We start from the raw sequence: 23,124 nt of genomic DNA on the forward strand, positions 1-23,124 counted from the left end.
AAATGATGAACCTCCATGTACCCACCACCCAGCTTCATGTGCAATCTTGTCCCCTACATGCCCACCCCACATTGGATTATTTTAAAGCAAATCTAAGACAGTATGTCTTTTTATCTGAAAATACTTCAGTATGTATTTCTGAAAGATGAGGACAGTGGTTCCTTTTTTTTGAGACTCCAGGTTTGTTTTTTAAAATTCCAAAACAGGATAACCAAATTTGTGGTACAGTTTTAATTTGTACATTTAACAAACCATAGTTTTTTACACACACACACACACACACACACACACACACACACAACAATGACTGTGTGTATATCCTTACTTTGGAGGGAGCATTAAAGAGCCCAAATTTGAGGTCCTTGAATGTGAAACCCTGACAGCCCTGCTCTCCCAGGATCACCCTCTACTGACCTTCTACCCCTGTGGTGGGCTCTGATGTTTCCTGAGTCCTCCAGGAAATTTCACTCCTTTGTGCCCTTTCCCATGTGGATACTTGCGCATGGAAGGCCCTTTCCTCTGCTTGGCAAACTCCTGCTTGACCGTCAAAGCCCAATGCAAATGCCACCTTGTCCATGATGCCTCTTCCAACAAACGCCCCCTCTCCCACAGGTGACACTGACTCTTTTTTGCTTCCACAGCATTTTCTTCTTAATTCTCTTGAATGTTTACATTGTTGAGTTGAAATCATTCATTTATAGATCTGCCATCCCCAATAGCCTGTGAGTCCCTTGAGGGTGGCCTGGGTCTTCTCTTTGTCTCTGGGGCTGGTGGGAAAGGTAGTCTGGTTCCAGAGCCTGTACTCTGGCCTTGGCCAACCTGGGCAGGATATTTAATTCAATCTCAGTTTTCTCATTTGTAAATTAGGCATAACGGTAGCACTACGACATGAGGATTAAATGAGATGTGTCCATTCAGCCGCTGTGGAGTCCACCACACGTAGACACTGCATAACTGCTGGCCTCTATCATCTCTCAGCGTGATTCCTTCCTTAAAGGGGCCCTTACATCCGGAGACATGTCTCGCCCTCTGGCACAAGGCCCCAGGGTCTGTTCGGGTCCTGGTAGTTTTCCCCTCTGTGAGAGATGATGGAAATTTCCCCGCTCATCCTGGGCTGCAACCCCTGCAGTGGAGAGCTAGGGGCCAGCTTGCTGCAGTGCTGCCTCAGGGGCCTGCTCACCCCTCACTCTCTGCCTCTCCCAAGCCAGAGAGCAGCCTGGGGACCCTGCACCCTTCCCACAGGGTCCCATCCACAGATACTCCTCCCTCCCCCTCCCAGCTGGGTGCACAGAGTGCTTCCCTCTTCCCCTGACTGCTCAGAACTCTTGTCACCCAGCATTCCCCAGAAGCCTCCCTTCCGGAAAGTCTTATCTTGAAGGTCAGTTATGACCCAGGTGTCAGGTGTGTCTCGTGGCTTTGCTTCCAGCTGTCTCCATTCCCCACCTTCTCCCACAACTTAGGGAGACTCCAGGCCCCGTTGGCTCCCCCCGCTTTGTCATTGAGATGCTGTCCCAGGCCAGTCTGGGCACCCACCCCTTCTCCCCCCACCCCCGACTCCTGAGTACCAGGGGTGCTGCGGCCTGGCCCAGCTGTGCAGCATAGAAAGGAGGGTAAGAGTGAGCCCAGATTAGCCCTCCTCTTCCCATTCTCCACTGCCTGCAGGCAAGTGGGAAAAAGAAGACTGTCTGATGTCTTCCGTGAACACTGAGGCGACGTTAGCTGGCTTTAAAACTGAGCAACAGGCAGCCTTTAAGACCAGCATTCTTCCTTTATGACAGCATACTCGCCCCTGTAGCATGGACCCCAGACGAGGGCAGCGTTTCCACTGGTGGTTGTTCTCACTTCCTCTAGAAGGAAGGAGGGCTGGGATGGAACCGAGGCTCCGCCAGGGACTCTCACCATGACTGTGTGTGTGTGGACCCCATCCGTCCATCTCACAGGGCTGTTGCGTGGCTCCAAGGAGAAATGCTCATCAGCACTTAGCGTCAGCTCTTGACAAAGGGTGGGGTGTCTTTTAAGCTTCCAACCTTTCTTCCTCACTGAACAATTTTTTTTCAACATTTGTCTGGAACTTGCAGAATAAAAGGCTCCTTGGAGTCAGGGGCCACTTCCATGGGGCAGGCACAGCATGTGTTCCATAAAAGAAATTTTTTTAAGTGGAGAAGACAGGGGCTGGGGCAGAAATAATTCTGATTCAGAAGGGGACCCTCACCCCGGAGTTGAAGGCTTGGTTTCACAGCTTCGTTCTGTAGCCTCAGGCAAGTGCCTTCTCTCTGCACCTCGGCTTCCGTATCTATAAAGGATGGTAGCTGGAGACGGGACCTGCACAGGGTCTCTGCCTCTCAGCCTCGGTTTCCCCCCTGTAGGCAATGAAGGGGCTCTGCTGTGCTGATTGGTCTGGGGGTCCCTTCCCACATGAGACCCCCTTGGATGGGACAGGGCTCATCTCTCTGTCAGGTCAGGCAGGAGACCCTGATATCGGGTAATGAAGAAGCATGAGGGTCTTGGTGGCCGGGATAACCCTTGAGGGCCATCATATCCCTTCCCTGTGTCCAAGCAGTGCTGCCTGACCCCAGCCCAGGAAAGAGCTGGAACGACCCTCATCCGTCTTTCTTTCTGGGCTCAGAGTCCTCACCTCATGATGTCCTTCCCTGTTGCCAGCACACATTCCCCTGCTGCAGATTTATGGCCACGTGGGTAACCCATTAAACCCCTACCAGCCTCTAACATGGAAGCCCAGATTCCTCCCGGCAGGTGCCCTCTTGGAAAGTCAAGAGCAGCAAGGGAGGGAAACAAACCAGTAGCTGCAAGAATAGCGTTGTGTTAACATGACTAATACCAATAACCAGCATGATTCTAGCACTCCCTGTGTACCCAGCTAAGTGCTTCATGTATATTAAGTCATTTAAACCCCGAGACAACCTATGTGGAACATACTACTTTTAGCCCTGTTTATAAATGCAGAAATTGAGGCACAGAGAAGTGAAGTAACTTCCCCAAGGACACACAGCTCAGCAGTGGTAGAGCCCAGTGCTCAGCCCAGGCCACCTGTACCTTTAAGTGCTCACTATTCTCTGCAGCCTCTTCCATAGATAGAAGGAAATGAGAAGGAGGGGCTAAAGAAAGGACAGTGCTCTAGTGGGGCCCAAATAAGGACAGAGACACCAAGAGAAAACCAGTCACCTAGAATGGCAATACAGGAGAGAGGGCACCTCTAAAAGCAGCTCAGTAGATACATAATGATGATGGTGGTGGTAATAATAACAGGACCCAAGATTTATACAGCTCTTATCACTGCGTTTCTCCATTCGCTCAGTAAGTTCAGTCAACAAATACAGAACACTTGCTATGTACTCGGCAAACAATGAACAAAATAAATACTAGCCTTGCCCTCATGGAGCTCAAATGAATAAATGTGAAAATCAACGTATATGAGCAATCACAATTTGAGCTTTGTTGGTAGGATTGTAAAATGCACACCTCAAAGCTTCCTCTCTGAATGGCTTCAAAGTCAGCCATGACAGTTTGGAAAATTAAGGTGGGGTACAGACAAGAAGGGGCAGTGGTCTTGTAAGGGGGAGGGAGCACCAGATATAATTTTCTCTCTCTTACTCTGCTCATGGGTCCCCAACACCAGTATTTCTTGATACTTCCTTCTTTGGCCCCTAGACATTTTTCCCTCTCAGCCCTTGTCTTTATCAACTTGTTCACAGGATGACAAATTCAGTAACAATCTGGCTCAGGCCCTCTGCTTGTAAGGGCTGAAGAAACAGTGGGGAATGAGGCAGACAAGGTTTGGCACACACAGGATGCAAGTCCCTGCAAGCCAGTGTCACTTTACCAGTAAAAAATCCTCCTCCTTCCCAAGTATTATAAATTCATAAGATGCCCAACTGGATATTATATTTATTTCAGATCCATGGTGTTGCCGAAGTATTATCCTTGTTCATTGAAATTTGCGAAGACATTCATTTGCCTTCATGGTTTGCAGTCACTGGAGATACACATCTAGCCCATTCCAAGATGTACTTAAAAGTCAGGCACCATTCATACAATGGGATATTATTAGGCAATAAAAAAGAATGAAGTACTGATACAGGCTACAACACGGAGGAACTTTGAAAACATAGGCTAAATGAAAGAAGCCAGTCACAAAAGATCACATATTGTATGACTCCATTCAGATGAAATTTCCAGAATACGCAAATCGATAGAGACAGAAAGTAGACCATTGGTTGCCAAGGGTTGGGAGGAGGGACAAATGGGGGAGTGACTGGTAATGGGTATGGGGTTTCTTTTGAGCGATGAAAATGTTCAGAAACTAGATAGTGATAGTGGTTGCACAATTCTGTGAATATGCTACAGTCACTGAATTGTACACTTTAAAATGGGTGAATTTTATGGTATATGAATTTTATCTCAATTAAACTGTTTTTTTTTTAAAAAAAAAACAAGTCAGGCACTATCACTGCAACTGTGGTAGGTCAGATCTCACAGTATTAAATAAAATGTTATGCAGGGTTTACAGGATAAAAAACCAGGCAGCGTGCAGTCATCAGAGTTTGAGTATATTTCTGCACAGGAAAATAAGTACAGTCATTCTATAGATAAGGAATATCAGGTCAATCCATTATATCAATTTAATGATAATTTTTAAAATAATTTCAAAGCAGATTTTTATAATACATAGTACAAAAAGGAAAACTTTTGAAAAGAAAAAAAAATCCATAACTACGTCAGGTGGTAATTTGGGGGTTTTAGATTGATTTTAAATGAATGTTAGTTCAAATTATCCCCAGAGAATTTCTGGCCAAGATCCAGCTATATGTAGCATGTATTTTACGTACAAACTCAAATCTTCACAATAACCTTAATTGCTGGTATGGCTATTCCCACTTACAAAAGAACCACCCGAGAACTGAGTTGTCCGAAGGTGCTCCAATAGGAAGTGATACAGCAGTATTTAAACTCCTCTGTCTGGCTTCAAAGCCTACATTCGCTCTTCCTCCTCCTGCTGTGGCATTCCACGAATAGCCCTTCCCTGAACCAGAGGAAATGATATGTCCCTTTGCTTGTAGCCCCCAGTAAGCAAGTTCTATGCAACGTCAACAAAGGTAGCTTTAACCAAAATGTTACATTTATCTTTAATCTTAAGACATTACACTGTGAACATAAACTGAAGCAAAGAAATGCAGATACTGAAGGAGCACAATTATTATTTAGCTATTTTCTGAAGTAATTAATTTCCCATGTTAGGGATCATCTGATTGTAAAGGGGGCTTTTCTGCACCTAGAGATGGAGCTGGAACAAGATTGCGAATAAAAGTAAATTATGATGGAAAACCTAGGGGACCTAAAATCACATGGCTGCATATATCCGTGAGTTCAGGGTGGTCTTCAGCACCTTGGATCATTCAGACCCTTCCCAGAGCCACAGTTTTGCTGGGATGTTGTCCGAACTGTGAGCAGCACCTAGGTGTGCGGAAAAGCCCCCTTTACAATCAGCACCTCCTCACAGGAGGAGAGCTGGCAGCCCAAGCGTGTTCGATGCCATCGACATCACAGGGGTGAGAACAAGAAAAGTGCATTTTCAGACAAATATTGCCATCCTATCGGTGTGTTTATTTTTGACTATTCCATTTCTCAGGGAAACAGGAAATGTAAGAGAAAGGAATGTTTGTATTTTGGTAGGGCAGGTTTAGTTTAATTTTTCTAAATATGCTACCAGTGTTTTTCCAAGAGACACTAAAATAGGAGGAGGTGATGCAGAGAGTTCAGAGGTGGGGTTCTAAGGGCAGAGAGCATTAAGCTGGGCGGTGAGGCCACAGACCTCATTCAGCAAACATTTCCTGGGCCCCTCCTATATGCCAGACCTGGGTCTAGGGCAGATACAAAAAGGGAGAAGGCAGGCGGGACCTCCACCTCAGGCACCTGGGTGGGTGGTGGGACCGTTGACTGAGGTCGGGATACAGGAAGAGGAGAGAGCCTTTCTGATGGGACGTTCATGAGGTTGCTTGGAAATATTGAGTTGGAGGTGCCTGTGGGACCACTGGGGCTGGGTTCGGGAGGCAGATCTGTAACTCAGGAGAGGCCTGAGGGTTCAGTGATAAGCAACCGCAGACACAGACCCACAGCTTCTCACGGAGCTTACAGGCTAGTGAGAGAGTCAGACTTTTGTCCAGCAATCATACAGATAACTTTAAAATGGCAAAATGCTAAGAAAGACACAGAGGTGAGCGGGCCATGACCTAGGCAGGAAAGTGAGTGCCCCTTCTCAGGGAAGTGACATTGGAGCTGTGATCTGATGCATGGAAAGGAGGAGCGGGGAGAGTGGTCCAGGCAATGAGAACAGCATGTGCAAAGACCCTGTGGCTGGAAGGAACAAAGCTAGTATCAGGGTCAGAAAGAAAGCCAATAAGGCTGGGATAGAGAGGCTGATGGGGGAGCATGGGTAAGATGGGGTTGGGTGAAAAGGCTGGAACCAGCTCACAGAGCCCTGTAAGCTGTGATCAGGAGTTTTGTTGTGACATGTTTCAGTCACCTAGGTGGTATTTTATAGATGTCACAATATTAAAGGATTGGAAAGGATTGTCAAAGGTCATTTTGTCCATTCTCTTCCCTCCAGCCAGAAATTTCTTGGTGTGCAGTGCTTAAACTCTTAAACAAGGAGATTCTGTCAGATACTACATATCAAGGTTAAGGTTTTTCAAGCAGCTGTCGGGATGTTTCTGTTCTCTCTTTTAAATGAATCTTTTTAAATGCCTGTAACAAGCCCTGTTTCTGGGCTGCTCCATTTCTGTCAAAGCTTCATCGTGTTCCCTGCTGACAATATGGCATCAGCCCCCTTCTCTCCCATTCCCGTGTCCCAGGAACGACTGAGTTCTGTCCATCAGCCTTTGATATCCCCCTACCCACACTGGTCATTGTGCCCCTGAGATCACAGATATGAAGGGAATGGGAACTAGTATGGACTGCTGTCCTACTATGTGCCAGGCCTTGGACATCCCCGAACTTGATTTAAGCCTCTTCACTGGCAGTGACCATTTAGTGACAGACACCTATTATAATGTCAATTCATGAAGTGATCTTACTTGGGGTATGAGGAAACTGGGTCACAGAGTGGCCAGTGAGCTGCCCAAGGGCTCATAAGCATAGGTGTCGGAGCTAGACGTGAAATCTGGGGACTTTCTGGCTCCACAGCTCGTGCTGCTCACCATGTCCCAAGAGGCTTGGTTATTACAGTAGCCAGTCATGTCCTAATGAGTCTGCTGGCCTCCACCTACCCTCTCCAGTAAAGTCAATGAGTAGACACAGTTCTAGGCATATGGAAGCCCTTGATGATGGATAACATGATTTTCCAGAAACAGCAGCAGGACAGTGGGCTCTGGCCAAATCCTATTTCTTCCCCTTTCTTGCTAAGTGATCCTAGGCAAGAAACTTCACCTCTCTCAGTCTTCACTTCCTTGTATATAAAATGGGGCTAAAAATAGGAGCTACCTCATAGAAGTGTCAAGAGATTTAAATGAGGCGATATATGTAAAGTGCTTAGCACCATGCGTGGTATACTGTAAGTGCTCCAAAAATGGGAACTGTTGTTAACACAGCCTCCAGAAAAGGCTTCCTGAACCTGCTTTGTCTGTGTCTACCCTCTGCACCCAAATCCTCAATGGCTGCCCAGTGCCCACAGAATACATCCTAAATTCCTTCCTCTGGTGTAAGGGCCCCCCAAGCTTGCCACTGCCCATATTTTCACCCTAATTCCCACTGCTTCCCCAGCAAGCCTCTACGCAAAGCAACTTTATTAACAGCTTTTCCCCAAATTCTGTCTGACTCTGCCTGTATGTATGTGACATCTCTGCCTGTCATGGAAGGCTTTGTGTAACACCCATCCAACAAATACACTGCATACACAGTCTACTGTATGCGAGGCCTTGGATGGAGCCTGGAGATACAGTGGTAAACAAAACATGCAAAGCACCTTGTTTTGTCAGAGCACCTACAGGGGAGTTGAGAGATGGACACAAAAGAAATAAACGTGCAATTACAAATAGTGGCTATCTCTATGAAGGGAGAGTTCACGGTGTGATAAAGAAGACTACAGGAAGCACCTACTTGAGACCAGTGGCCAGGGAAGCAGTCTCTCGGTATAGAGCATTTCAACTGAGACCTCAAGTATGAAAAGGGGTGGCCTAGAAGAGTGCTAGGTAGAATCTTTCAGAGAAAAGGGGCAGCATGTGCAAAGACCGTGTGGCTGGAGGGAATGTGGCCCATTCAGTAAAGAACTGAAAGGCCTATGGGTTGCAACATAGCTTGTAGACAGAAGTTGGGGTGGGGAGGAGTGAGAAACACAGATTGAAGCAGAGGAGGCAGGCAAGAACTAGATCAGGCAGAGCCTAAATGCATGGACTGGAGGCCCAGCTCCTCCTTGAAATCTCCCCAGTTGATTTTGGTCCTTGATTTCCTTCTCTAGACTCTTCCAGGCCTTGCTTTCTCCATCACTTAGCCAGGACCAGACACTACGTATTTAAATCTCCAGAGAGTCATGAATGTAGAGGGAAGTGCCTCCTTCACTGGGAAACTGCACCGGGCCACTCAGGTCCCAGCTCTCCACTTCCCGGGCTCATACTGCCCTGACTCCAACCCCCCAAGAGAACGCCCAGCATGAGCACTGGGCCACCCCCACTTATTTTGGTTTCTTGGGAGACTTTTTGAATAGGGCCCTTATCAGGGTGGGGATCTCTGGTTTCAAAAATTGATCTGCCCCTTCTAACAGGATGTCAGGTCTCTCACGCCATTGGGCAGTGCTGAACTCTGGAGCACCCGGGGGCATGTGAGCGGGGACAGGGAGCCTGTGAGAGACTGGTGCAGGCCTCGCCATCCCCAGGGGAACTAAATAAAGCTATTGTTGGGAAGGGAAGAGAGAAAATAGCCGACAAGATGTTTTTTGTTCTCCGTGACCTGTCTGTGTTCGGGGAGGGGCTGGCATGTTGCAGATGAGTGGAAATGAGAGTGGCCTTTGAAACCCATTTGAACAGCTTGGGGAAGGAAAGGGGAAAAGTGGAGAGAAGACCTGGGTGGCAGTGGAGAAGTTCTACCATTTCTTAACTGCCTGACCTTGACAGATGTCTTGCCTCTGATTCCTTATCTATCACATGGGGAAAGGGAAGAATGCTCACATATATAAAGTGCCTAGAACCATCCCTGGCCCTTATGAGACACTCAATAAGTGTAGTTGTCATTAGCCTGGGAGAGCATGTGGTGGGTAGACTCACCCAGTGTACAGTACCATGGACATTTCTTGAGCTCTAACAAATGACTTTAGAGACCTATCAGAATGTCTCCAAATTCTGCTGATTCTACCCTTGAAAAGCTTTTGGCCTGGCCACTAGATATTAAGATGTTAGTTTACAAGCTCATGTGTACAAAATATTTAGTGGTCTTCCTTGTAGTAGCAGAGAGAGAGAAAGAAAATGACACAAATATCCATTATAGGAAAATGGCCAAAGAATTGCAGCCCATGTACCCTGTGGAATATTGTGAAGTTATTAAAACTATTGGGTCAGGAGTGTAGCTACTGACATGGGGAAGGGGGTGCACATGGTGTGATGTGAAGTGAAAAGAGCCATTTCTAAAAAAACCTCAACCTCAACCGTATATGTGCGTACACGTTTGCAAAGATGGAGCATAACGAGTGTTGGGCAGAAATCACCAAGAAGGTGAGATCAGTTACCTGGGCTGGGAAGTGGGGGAGGGATAGAAGAAAAAAAAAAAAAAAGATTGTGGCAAAATAGGAGAAAACTTATGGTGTAATGTTAAGTGAATAAACTTCAAATTCTATCTCTAATATTATTGCAGAATATCCCTTTTTTTAATTGGACATTTAAATGAGGATTATAAAGTAAAGTGGGCCAAAGCAATCACTGATTTGACTAGATGATGAAGTCGTAGACAAAACTAGTCTTGAATTTCTAAGATCATTTGAAGAAAATATTTCTTTTTTTCAAAAGTGTCACTTGAAAAAAAGAAAAACTCTTGGGAGTGCCCCCACTCTCTCCACCATCCCCACCCCAGTCCAAGCCCAACCAGTGGCACTTTGTGTTGGTTGTAATCAATTCCAAATTGGTCTCTGGCCCTTCAGCCTCTCCTGATGCAATTTAACCTGCCCTCAGCTTACAGGTCACGCTTGTGTCCCAGAACTGAGCTATTTCCCCAGCCCATTCAAGCAACCTAAATTCTTCCCTTCAGAAGGCCCCCAGTAATCTGGCCTCACATTGCCTCTACCTCAACCCAACACCAGCCCAGAGCCTTGCCAGTTGGTTCTAAAAACAATGCTCTTCTCAACCAAAGCAAAACATGGCAAAGAAAACTCTCCCCTGGTATCAGGAAAATTCATTGCCTTAAACATATTCTCAAAATGCTTTCTTTGAAATATCTTACTGTAAATTCTCAGATTTTTCTAGATTGACTTTCTGTGTCCTGTAAATCCAGATGCAATTTCTACTCCCACTATTTTTGACAATTAATATGTTCCTCCAATTTCATATAAGAGTGTTGGAGAAGGGCACTCAGTTCAAATATATCATTCCACTTAGCAATTATGTCCAAAATAACTTTATTGATGAACTCATATTAAGTATCATAAAATAAATCCTCCCTTCCTATGAGTCTTTGTTCATTAGAGCTCATGAAGAATCTATACACCTTTCATGAGAAGACCACAAGACTCTACACGATTCAGCCCTTGAGGAATGCTGAGCCTTCCCTCCACCCAGTCACAAACTACTCATCCTTCAGAATCCTTCACTGAGTCTTCCTTCCCTATGGAGACTAGTTCATGACTCCACCTACCCAGACTTACCCACCATGCTGCTTGTTCTTCTCTTTCATTGCATAGCTCATCTCTCTAAGATAGGAAATCTTGTCTCAATCTTCTGTGTGTCCTGCACAGCATGAAATACAGAGCCAGCCACAGAGTTCTCATTCAGTTAGTGCCCACTGAATTGGTTAGATTTAATATTATTTTATTGATTCTTATGATTAGGGAGAAACATTTATTGTATCCCAGAGATGCATATCCCTAGGGAAGTGTGCCTGGGTAGAGAGAGGGCTTGATTAAGAGTCAAAACACATGAGCTTGACCGGTTCTCCAGTTGTGTGGCATGAAAACAATCACTTCACCCTTTGGGCTTCAGCATCTAAGAGGACACATGTATTAGTTTCCTATTGCTGCTCTAACAAATTTAGCAGCTTAAAAGAACACCTCTTTATTATCTCACAGTTATGTATATCAGACATCTGGGATGGCATGACAAGGTTCTCTGCTTAGGGCCTCAGCCAGCTGAAATCAAGGTGCTGGCATGCTGTATGTTCCTTGGGAGCTCAAGGTGCTCTCCCAAGTTCATTCTTGGTATTGGCATAATTCAGTTCTTTGCAGCTGTAGATCTGAGGCCCCCAGTTCCTTGCTGGCTATCAGCCAGGGGCTGCCTTCAGCTCCTGGAGCAGGAATGGTATGTTGAGTCTTTCTCATGCTTTGAATCTCTCTGCCTTCCTCTTCCGCTGCCAGCCTGAGAAAGTTCTCTGCTTTTAAGGGCTCATTGTAATTTGATTAAGATAATCTCCCTATTTTAAGGTCACCTGTGCATATAATAGAACAATCGTTGTATGACAATCTCATCACATTCACAGGCTCCAGAGATTAGGGTAGGACATCTTGGGGAGCAATCCTAGAAATTCTACCTGCCGCATCATGGTAACATGGGGGATAGGCAAGTAGATTACTAAGGTTCTTACAGATTAAAATTGCCAAGCTTTAATCACCTCTGATGACTCGCTCTGGTGTAGCTCCCTGATTTTCCCTCATTGGACTTCATTTCACTCCCTCCCGGGCTATTAATCAAATACTGCCAAGCTAGAGCCTCTGCTCTCCTTCCTCCATCATCCAGCCTTCCTTTATCTCTCTCTTTGCCCCACAAAGCCAGAATCATCTCCTTCCTCCTCTCAGTTCTACTTAACACTTTGATTTTGAACCTCCACTTGGTGCTAAGCAGCTTTACATTCTTTATGTCATTTCTTCTTCCCCCAGTTAATCCTGTGAGTTGGTCATTATTGTCCCCATTTTGCAGATTAGAGCACTAAGGCTCAGAGAGGTTAAATATCTAGTCCAAGGTCAAACAGAGAGTAAGTTTAACTCCAACATTCAATTCTTTCCAGTACCTGTCAGCGTGTGGCGAAATGATCAGGCTGGGAGGGATGGAGAGGAAGAGAACGCACAACGTTTCCCCTCAGCTCAGGCTTCACCTTAAAATGGGATGGAGATGAAGCCCCAGTAGTGACCTGGGCAGTACATGGACTGCTGGGGGCGGGGGGGTCGATATCTAGGGTCTGTGGGTGAATGGCTGGGTGTGACGATGCTGCCGGGGAACAACAGCCACTTGGTGAAAATGCGCCCATTCATTCCACTTCATATCCCTTGGGTTGGTAAAATTTAAGTCTTTCAACCTCAAGTGTTGGGATCTCTTTTCCTGTCCGTGAGAGCGTAAGTGGGTACAACCACTTAGGAGAGCAATTTGGCAATATCTAGCAAAGCTGAGACGAGCATTGCTCAACCCTAGCAATTCTGCTCCGGTGCGTGTGCCCTGGAGAAATTCCCCTACTAGTATTGTTTATAATTGGAAAAAACAGAAATCACCTAAATGTTCATCAGCAGGAAATGAACAAATGGCAAAGCGTTCATAAAGTGGAATACTTTGCAGTAGTTAAACATGAATCTGAGCTATATACATCAACATACATGAGCCTCACAAACATAATGTACCCCAAAGTTGTAAAAGAATAGATTCTTTTGGTGGGGGGGATGGGGGGTTCCCTGGTGGTGCAGTGGTTAAGAATCCGCCTGCCAATGCAGGGGACACAGGTTCGATCCCTGGTCCGGGAAGCTCCCACATGCCGAGGAGCAACTAAGCCCGTGTGCCACAACTACTGAGCCTGTGCTCTAGAGCCCACAAGCCACAACTGCTGAAGCCCACGCGCCTAGAGCCCGTGCTCCGCAACAAGAGAAGCCACCACAATGAGAAGCCCACGCACCACAAAAAAGAGTAGCCCCCGCTCACTGCAACTAGAGAAAGCCCATACGCAGCAACGAAGACCCAACACAGCCAAAAATAAATAAATAGCATACATATTTAAAAAAAGCTTATGTATTTAGATTTTTTAAAAAGTAGAGGGTCAAATTTAAATTATTTAAAAAAAGAACAGATTCTTTTTTTTTAATTTTTAGGGGAGTATAGTTGCTTTACAATGTTGTGTTAGTTTCTACTGTACAGCAAAGTAAATCAGCTATATGTATACATATATCCCCTCTTTTTTAGATTTCCTTCCCATTTAGGTCACCATAGAGTACTGAGTAGAGTTTCCTGTGCTATATAGTAGGTTCTCATTAGTTATCTATTTTATACATGGTATCAATAGCGTATATATGTCAATCCCAATCTCCCGATAAGAATAGGTTCTTTTGGGCTTCCCTGGTGGCGCAGTGGTTGATAATCTGCCTGCCAATGCAGGGGACACGGGTTCGAGCCCTGGTCTGGGAAGATCCCACATGCCACGGAGCAACTAGGCCTGTGAGCCACAACTACTGAGCCTCCGCGTCTGGAGCCTGTGCTCCGCAACAAGAGAGGCCACGATAGTGAGAGGCCCGCGCACCGCGATGAAGAGCGGCCCCCACTCGCCGCAACTAGAGAAAGCCCTCGCACAGAAACGAAGACCCAACACAGCAAAAATAAATAAATTAATTAATTAAAAAAAAAAAAAGAATAGGTTCTTTTGATGCCACTTACATAAAGTTTAACATGTGTAATGTATATTGACTGGGAATCATATGTAATAGTTAAAATATGAATAAATACAAGGAAATTTGGTAAGAAAGAAGTACATCAGGGGCTTCAACTGTTTGGACAATGGCTTATTTCTTAAGCTAGATAATGTCCACAATATTGCTCTTGTAAGTCTTCTTTCATATGTGAAATATTCCATAATAACTCTTAAACTGACAAGTAATTACTGCCAGGAATTGCTTACCACTTATAACATTAAGTGGAAAGAGCAACGAGTAAAATTGGGTATGCACTGTACTCCCAATTTTGTGAGAACAGAACAAATCAAAAGAAAAAATTTAGATTAAAATAAAAAAACGACTATCAGATAATACACCAAAACTGCTCAAATTTTGAGGGTGATTTTTATTGTCTTCTTTGTACATAACAGCATAAAACTTTATTATATTTTACAAACTTTTTATAATGAGTACATATTGCTTTTGGAATCAAAAATAAATACTGCCTTTTTTTTTAAGAGATGCATTTGTTAACTCTAGACACCAGGATATGATAAATTTTAGCCTGAAATCAGGGAGGAAATTTTTTATTCAGCATCTACTGCAGGAAGCCCTTGTACTAGATCTTAGAGGAAACCATTCACATCAGGCTTGAAGTCTGACAGACCTAAGTTCAAGAGCCAGCTCCACCCCTTCCCAGCAACTTCCTTGAGTCTCAATTTTCTGCTTGTGAAATGGTAACAAGAATACCTTCCCTGCTCGCCTCATGGGACCATTGTGGCGGTAAAATGAGATGAGGTCCATCCAGTGGGATTGTGACCCACAGCAGACCCTTCTGCCGCAGCTGCAGCCACTCCTAAGTGTCAGACTAGGTGCTGGGCACCAGGAGGGAAGAGCTGGGTTCCTCCTCTCAAAGCGTCCAGAGTGTCGGGGGGCAATCCAGGACAGAGCGACAGGCACCAGAAGAGACAACTGCACAGCACAGAGAGTGGGACGTGATTACCTCTGGCTAGGGCTGACTCAAGTCAGAGGAGTGGTATTATTGCTAAATAGTGAGAAGGGATAACCCTTGCCCTCAAGCAACTCCAAATATACTTCTAGACACCAAGCAAACCCATCTCAAACAACATATGAACAGAATAAGGAGGAAATGCATAGCCTAGGTTCAAACCTGGTCCCCTCACTTACCAGCTGAGTAAGCGTGGGCATGGGGGAGCACCTAACCATTTGAGCCCCTCTCCTCCTCTGTATCATAGGGAGAGGCATGCATGCCTCGTAGATCTTGCTCAGAGGACTGATTAAGGCACAGATTCCGTATCGAGCACCTTCCCTGGGTCAGGCAGTGTTCTAATTGCTGGGGATGCAGCAGGGAACCAACCAGGACAGGCTGCTGCCCTGTTGCTCTCTGAAGGAGATGATCCGGGGCAGTTGCTCAGCACAGCACCCACACAGCGCAACCCATAAATGCTTGTGCTGTAGCATGACCACTGTCATTAAGAAAACTCACAGCGTGGCCTGGAGAGAGCTTGGGGGAGGGAATGAGAGTTTCCAGATACATGAAGGTTGTTGTCGGGAATCACTCAAGGCGGAGCCAAGACAGGAATATTTCAGCCGCTATTCACTGAGTGTTTACAGTGTGAAGCCTTCACATGTAATAACTCATTTAGTCCTCATAGCAACCCTGTGGGATGGGTACTCATCATCCCCATTTTACAGATGAGGGCCCTGAAGCACAGATCCATGTGGTAGCTTATCTGAGGTTGCACAAGTGGTAAAGCCAGGATTTGAAGCCAGTCAGTTTGCTCTGCTCTGCTTTCTCCCCAGGTTGGTGGATGCCCTGGGCAGGCTGGTTTTAGGAGCTCGGGGCTTTGGAAGCTGAAAGCAATGGCATTTAGGGTGTTTAAGCCACAGAGGGATGACCATCTGTCCAAGCATTCTTTTGGGGATTGCTGGTGATATCAGATGACCATATCTTTGTACAGGACAGGCAGTGAGCAATGTCTTGGTGGTGATGCTCTGGGATGCTAATGAGTAATTTCTTCTTGTCTCTTTCAGCTCACAGCCCCACACTTCCCTGTGGTGGTCAAGCTGGGACACGCCCACGCCGGAATGGGAAAGGTATGAGAAGCAGCTCTTCCGCTTATGTTAATACTCACACGGCTTCCCCAGACTACCTGTTCTCCTCTCCCTGAATCCCCCATCACCCCCACCTGAGCCCAGCCACCCAGATCAGAGTGTTAGAGGAGACCAAAATTCACTCCCTGTCCTCCCCAACCCACCTTTCTCTGAGCTCCCACGGAGCATCTCTCCAGCTCAGGCCATACTAGCCAAACCCTACCTGGCTAATTGTTTCCTGCCACTGTGAATTCAGAGAAATAGATGTAAAGCATTTTGCAGATGGTGATTCTTCTGTTCCTGTCATCATCTCCACAGCTACTTGTAAGCTCATGTCTTACTCATCTCTTTATCACCTGCAACGTTAGCACCCAGAAGGTAGCAAATGCATATGGCTCCCAGGAGGAAGCCCCTGGAGTCAGTTTCTACAAAAGTAAATAACATATTTTACATAGTCACAGTTGACGCTGTTACCAAAGCAAACTTGGGTCCGCTCACCCGCGTGCAGTAAAGCCAAGCTACTGACACCGGGTTGTGGTGAAGGAAAATGCAGATTTTATTGTAAAGGTGCCAATACAAGGAGGACGGGTAGCTCCTGCTCTAAAACCCCGAACTCCCCCTGAAGGGCTTCAGCAGAGCATTTTTAAAGGCCAGGTGAGGGCGGGGGTCGCAGGGAATGTGATCGGCTCATGCACAATTCTCTGATTGGTTGATGGTGAGGTAACAGAGTGGTTAACATGATCAATCCTTAGGCACCAGTAGGTCTGGGGACTCCTGATCATCAAATAGTTCATTTCTTCCATTTGGTGATGGTTTTAGCATCTGTAAAACAACTCAAGAAGTGTGCATCAGATACTATCATCTAGGTCCTTCAGAGAGGAGCTACAGCAGAAGATATGGGGGAGGGGTCTGTCCCGGGAAGGCCTTATAGGGTCCTGCTCGGTTACAACATATTATGACAAATTATACTGGTCAGATTTTTACAGTTGCAAGGGTAGAAATGCAGATCAAATTAGGGGGCAAAAGATAATTCATTGGTTCAAGGATCAGGAAGTCTGGGATAGTTCTTGATAGATTCAGGCAGAGCTGGATCCAGTAGCTCAAATGATATCAGAGCTCTTGGCTCTGTTTATCTCTACTTGATGTTTCTTCAGATAGTCGAGATAGATGGCTGTGGGTGGCCCATTCTGGTCCCTAAGCTCACCGTCCCAGAGGAAGAAAGACCCTGTCTCTTTCCAGCATCTCTGAAAAATCTCATGGAGGGATACTGATCAGTGCTTGGGCTTCTGGAGATTTACTCCTAAATAAGGGGAGTAGGGATGGGGAAGTGTCGGGGGCTACCACAGGCCACCTCTCAAGCTCCTGGCTCAAACAGAACCGTGTGAGAACATGTGGTCCTCAATGACCCTCTGCTGCTAATTCAGCTGTCACTCTTCTGTCCATAGCTGAATTTACCTTTCTATACCATTTAAACCTGCTGGCCGTCCTTTCTGCCCTGAAACTCATGCCCCTCTCCTGTCTCTCTGCTCTCTCTCTGACCCCTCCGTCACAGTCTCCTTCAAGCGCTCTCCTTCCTGCTCCATCTTTAGCCGCATCTGTTCCATCAGCACACGCTGTCTGAGCTCTCGTCTGCTCTTTCAGCTTCAGCTCCCATCTACACACCAGCAGCCCCTCAGTCACATTTCCTGTGCAGAGCATCAGGCTCTTATACCCAGTTACCTCCTGTACACCTCCACTGCGTGCCCTGTGGAAACCTCAGACGCTAAACTTCCCAGACCATGCCCATTTTGTTTTCAGACAGCCCACCCTCCTTCCGCATCTTTATCCTCCTCCTCTTCCTGGGACCATCTCTACAACAGGAACCACCAGTCCCTCCATTGTCTTGAAACAGAAATCTGGGAGTCATCTCCCCTCCACTGTGTGCAGATGGTCATCAAGTCTTGTCACTTGCCCTTTTGTTAATGTTTCTCAAACCTGTCCCTTTCTTTCCGCCTACTGTCACCATCTTGGACAGCTTTGGTAAAGTTAGAGGGTTCCCAAGAATTAAATTCCGTTTCTAAAGCTTAAAATAATCCCAGACAGGAAATAAAAAGAAGGAAATACTTAAAGAGACTGACGCAATGTCGGGGGAGGGGATGCCTCTGAGAAACTCAAGCCCCGAAGGAACTCCCCGAACATGGAAAGGAGGCCACATCTCCGAGGATAAGAAGTGTCACCGCTGGAATAAACTGAGGTTTGCAAAAATGCTGAGATCAAGGGGAAAGGACTTTTCTCCTTCTGTCTGGAATGAGAAAAGTGTCAGGAACGGCCTGGACATGCCGACTGAGCAAATGATGTCATATTCATGGCTGAGGGGGAGAAAAACAGAACGGTATCTTCTACAGTACTTCCACCTTCTCTCCAGAAGGAAGATTGTCTGCCTGGAGAGAAGCAAGGAGAACATTTCTAGGAGGAAACTGGTGAAGAGGCTGTCAATTAACTCAGTCTTACTGGAAATCCACCCAGGATCCCATGATTGAAATTCCTGACCCTCCTCAATTATATTTTGCTTCTCTGTTCACACATATTAATTCGTACCTACTCTGTGCTAAGAATCAGAGGATGAATAGGACCCAGTCCTTGCTCTCAAGAAACTGAGGAGACAACCACATAAGTAAATAAGTATAAGATGTGCTGAGGATCTGATAGAAGGCTGTGCAGGGAGTGTGGAGATTGAAGGATGGAGCTTAATTCCACCTAAGGGATGGAAAGAAGTTCCCTGTCAGGGTAACTACGTGGTTTGGTGTGCCTGGAGATTTAAGGAATTCTAACAAACAAGAAAGACTCGAAGACAAGAGATGGACCAATACCCTCTTTATTAAAACAAAGAATAGTGGATGTCACAAGGCACAGAAATCAAAATATAGTGAAACGCTGTGCAGTTTGGGGAGCACTTAGATAGTTAGGAGGTAATTATGGGGCACACCAGGAGTTCTAAGAAACCAGTAAGGCTAGACCAATTTAAGAGGGTGGTGTTCTTCCCCTAGGGGCATTTGGTCGTGTCTGGAGGCAGTTTTGGTTGTCACAACTGGGGGTGAGGGAAGTGCTAGGGACATCTGGCGTCTACCCGGTGGGAGCCAAGGATGCTGCTGAACACCCTAAAATGCCCCCTACAACAAAGAATTATCCAGCCCAAAATGTGAAGAGCGTCAAGGTTAAGAAACCCTGGACAAAACTAATTTCATTTCCTTTGTTGAAAGTTTTACCAGATTAGAAACCAGAGGAAGCAGTGGTTATTATGGAGTTCAACATGTTTCAAAGTCTGTTCCAAAGGACTATGCTAAAGACTATTTTAGTCAAATACGAAAATTCCATGTTAAAGTAGGTTTTTAGTGCAGAACATCTCAGAGTCGTAAGTTTGCTCATATACCTCCTAGGGGTACAAGAACATAAAAACTTGTGCAGAATTTTCCAGATTTACCTGACTCAAGAAACTTTTCACCATTTTTTAATTGAGATGCATGTCCTTTCCTTAATTTGTAAAAACTCTTCGCACATTAAGAACATTCATCGTTTGTCATACTTTGCAATGATTTTTCTCCATTTGACAGTTACATGTCCATTTTATTATTCAGTATTTAACCATTTTTAAAGGTTGTTTTTCAATTGTAGTCACATGTTTCCATCTTTGGGAGGCAGTTTGTCATAGTGGCTAAGGGTGTTGATTTGAATCTACTTGTTAGTTGTGAGACCTTAGGTTAAGTTACTTACCCTGCCCCACCCTAGTTTCATCTTATGTAAAAGGAGGGTATTAATAGTATCAACCTAATATGCTGGTTGTGAAGATTAAGAGACATTATTCATGTCAAACACATAGTTCAGTGCCTGGAACACAATAGGCACTCAATAAATATTAGCTGTCATTATTATTAAGAATGTTTGGACCTGCTCTGGGAACCCAAAATCCAATTGAAGTCAACAGGGGAGATGTGACCAAACAGCATCCTCTGTCAGAGACTTTATTTCATTTGGCTGCAAGTTTAATGTGAATCAGATGAGTAAGGAGTTGCCAAAAGCTCTAATCCATAAACACCTAATAAATAGGTGAAAATGGGCTCAACCTCGTTCATCACTAGGGAAATGCAAATGAAAACTATGATGAGATGCCACTATATAACCACTAGACTAGCTCAAACTAAAAAGATTAATAATACTAAGTGTTGGCAAGGACATGGAACATTTGGAACACAAACACAGAGCTAGTGAAAGTGTCAATTGATACAACTGCTTTGGAATACAGATTGTTATCATCTACTAAGCTGAAGTTACACAGAAGTTCTTTTTATAGGTATACCCAACCTAAATGCATGCGTGTGTGCTCCAGTGTTTATAGCAGCTTGTTCATAGTTGCCGAAATCTGGACACAGTCCATGTGTCCATTAGAAATAGAATAGATAAATAAATCGCAGTATATTCAGACAAATGGAAAATTTCCAGCAGTGAAAATGAATGAACTACAACTATATACAACAACGTGCATGAATTTCACAAATACACCATTGAATGAAATAAGTCAGCTACAAAAGGATGCCTATTTATATGATTTCATTTATATAAAATTCAAAACCAGGGAAACTAAACTATAGTGTTAGGTGGAATACATATTAAGGTGATAAAACTTTTAAGAAAAGCAAGAAAATTACTGCCATAAAAAAATAGAAGTTACCTTCGTGGAGCAGGGAGGTGTGGTCATTGGGATGCAGCAGGAGTGGTCCAAGTTCTAGTTCTTGACTTGGGTAGTAGTTATGTGGATGTTTGCTTTGTGATTGACAGCTCATTGAACTGTCATTTTTATACTGGGCAATTCTCCATGTGTGTTATATTTCAAAATAAAATAAGTTTTTTTAAACCTCGTTTAGGACATATTAATGGAGATACGATTTCCAAAATAAAGTGAGAGTCCTGCACTGCACTGATTCCTCCATGGCTAGAACATCGTTTTAGGTTCTGGGCTGTAAACCAGTTCTGGATGTTTGAAAGAGCCACTGACACATGAGTATGTCCAGGGGACAATGAACTGAGCAATGGAGGGCAGAGGCATCCAGGCTAGGAGGGCGAGAGACAGTGTAGCCACCGTCCCCAGAAACTTGGAGAATTGTCCTGGGAAGGTAAGCTGGGCTGCTTCTATATAACATGTAGCAGGCAAAAATGGGACCAAGGTCAGGGGGAAATGCATGAGAGTTGTGTTGAAAGAGCAACTTTCTAACAATCAGAGGTGAATATTAATGGAATGAAGAGCCCCTTTGGGTAGGAAGTTCTCATCAATGCAGAATTGGAGCAAAGATGAATACTTACTGGAGAGTTTCAAGGGAATTTAAGCATTATGTGAGATTCTTAGCCTGAGATGTTTGAACCCCGTAAAACTGAGACGCATCTGCGTATGTTTATGTGTGGATGGGATATGAATGTTTTGGTGGGGGGGAAAGAGTCCATAGCTTCTTTCACCTTTTCACAGGGGCCCATGACCCTCCCAAAGTTTAACATACCCTGAAGGTGACTGCTACAGTATCTTCCAATGAAAAGAATCTGTGGTTTTGATCAATACTATGAGCTGTCTATTGAAAGGAGTGGCATATCTGTTATTATCATAGAAGTCAAGTTCAAGGCCAACTGCCAGTATAGTGTGGAGGTAGCGTTTGTAGAATCTGAAAGCGTGTTTCTGGTTTGAATCTGGATTAACCATTTACTAGTTGTGTGTCCTTGGGCAAGTTGCCTAACCTCTCCGTGCCTCAATTTCTTCATCTCTAATATGGGGACAATAATCTCCTTCCTGGAGTTGTAATGATGATAGAATCAATCAGCCCAGGCTTAGGAAGGTGCCTGGTCAACACTCAGTGAATGAGAGCTTTAAAAACTCACTACAAACATAAACTATTACTCTGATTATTTAACTGCTTATCTCAACTAAGATGAGATAAGCGGTGGCTCATAATAGACAAAAAGGGGAGGAGAATTAAATTCTGGGTAAATTCTTAAAGTAAGGAAAACGGGATTCCAGCATTCCCAGGAGAGGCCAAGATAACACGCAAACCCCACCCTGGGAGTCACCTTATCCTTGTTTCATAAATTCACAGACTTTCAGGACTTAAGTCCCAGCACCCCACTTAAAAGATAAGAACCTGAGGCCCCAGAGAGGAGAAGGGTCTTGCCCAAAGCCGCATAGTGAGGAAGCATCCGCAGTAACAGAACAGGAAGGGAAAGAAAATCCTTTGAGATTATTCAACCCCATTGCATACTTTACAGATAAGAACAGTAGTAGTAATAATAGCCAGAATAATAATAAAAGCTTATGCTCTATGGAGTTTACTCTGTGCAGGCACTGTTCTAAGTGCTTTATAAATTACTCATTGACTACTATCCTCATAACCACCCTATGAGGAAGATACTGTGGGTATCCCCACTTTTCAGATGAGGAAACTGAGGCACAGGGAGTAAGGGGTGGAATGGGGTTCAACCCTGGGCAGTCTGGCTCTGGCTCCTAAGTTCAGTGAGAGGTAAAGGGCACTGCCATGGTCACAGGTTAATAAGCCCAGATGCGGGCTTGGCCAGGGTTTGTTGTTCTACTAAGAGGAGCCTGGAGTGATGAGGGACAGGGATGAGGCGCCCTGGCAGACAGCCTGTCTGTTCTGGGGGGACGAGGTGGCAGCTCCTAAATGCACTGTTTTCCAGCCGCCCCGGCGTCTTGCACACCCCTGCTTGACCAGGGCCGCTGCTGTCATCAGCTCCCAGCGACCTGGACTCTGCTGTCTTCCCTCGGGCTGACTCACTTAACAAGACTTCCCAGCACTGGCCACTTTTTAAAGGGGGAGTAGGTGGCCAGATAACACGGTAATGGAGAGAAAGGGCTAGAAAATGAGCAAATGGGGGAATGGAACCCAGGGGAACAGTTAAGAAATCAAGTGCTCCCCAGCACCTGGGAGATGACCAGGGAGGAAAGTCACTCTGTGCTTCATGCTCAGCAGAAGCTGAGTCAAGTGAGAGCAGGGGAGAGGCTCCAGCCTGCAAGGCATGCCGGGGAAGCAGTGTTCACGGACCGCTGCCAAGTTGTGTAGGAGGAGAGGAGAGAGGGACACACACTCCCTCCAGCAGCCTCCCTCTCAACTCCACCACCCACCAAGTCCCCCCGCAGATGACCACTG

The 23,124-nt window shown here is 45.3% G+C and overlaps 1 protein-coding gene across 4 annotated transcripts in view; it reads left to right on the forward strand.

Annotated features, from left to right (window-relative positions):
• Positions 1-23,124, forward strand: part of SYN3 (synapsin III) — a 456,423-nt gene that overhangs the window by 366,466 nt on the left and 66,833 nt on the right. For all 4 annotated transcript variants that reach the window (XR_014252562.1, XM_082421000.1, XM_082421002.1 and 1 more), the window contains exon 7: positions 15,887-15,949. Coding sequence is in view for 3 of the 4 variants with exons in the window: in XM_082421000.1 (XP_082277126.1) it covers positions 15,887-15,949 (63 nt within the window). In the remaining variant the exon portion in view is untranslated. The remainder of the gene's footprint in view (positions 1-15,886; positions 15,950-23,124) is intronic.

The sequence above is a fragment of the Balaenoptera physalus genome (assembly GCF_965194825.1).
Source record: "Balaenoptera physalus genome assembly, chromosome: 13".
Classification (NCBI taxonomy): Eukaryota; Metazoa; Chordata; class Mammalia; order Artiodactyla; family Balaenopteridae; genus Balaenoptera; species Balaenoptera physalus.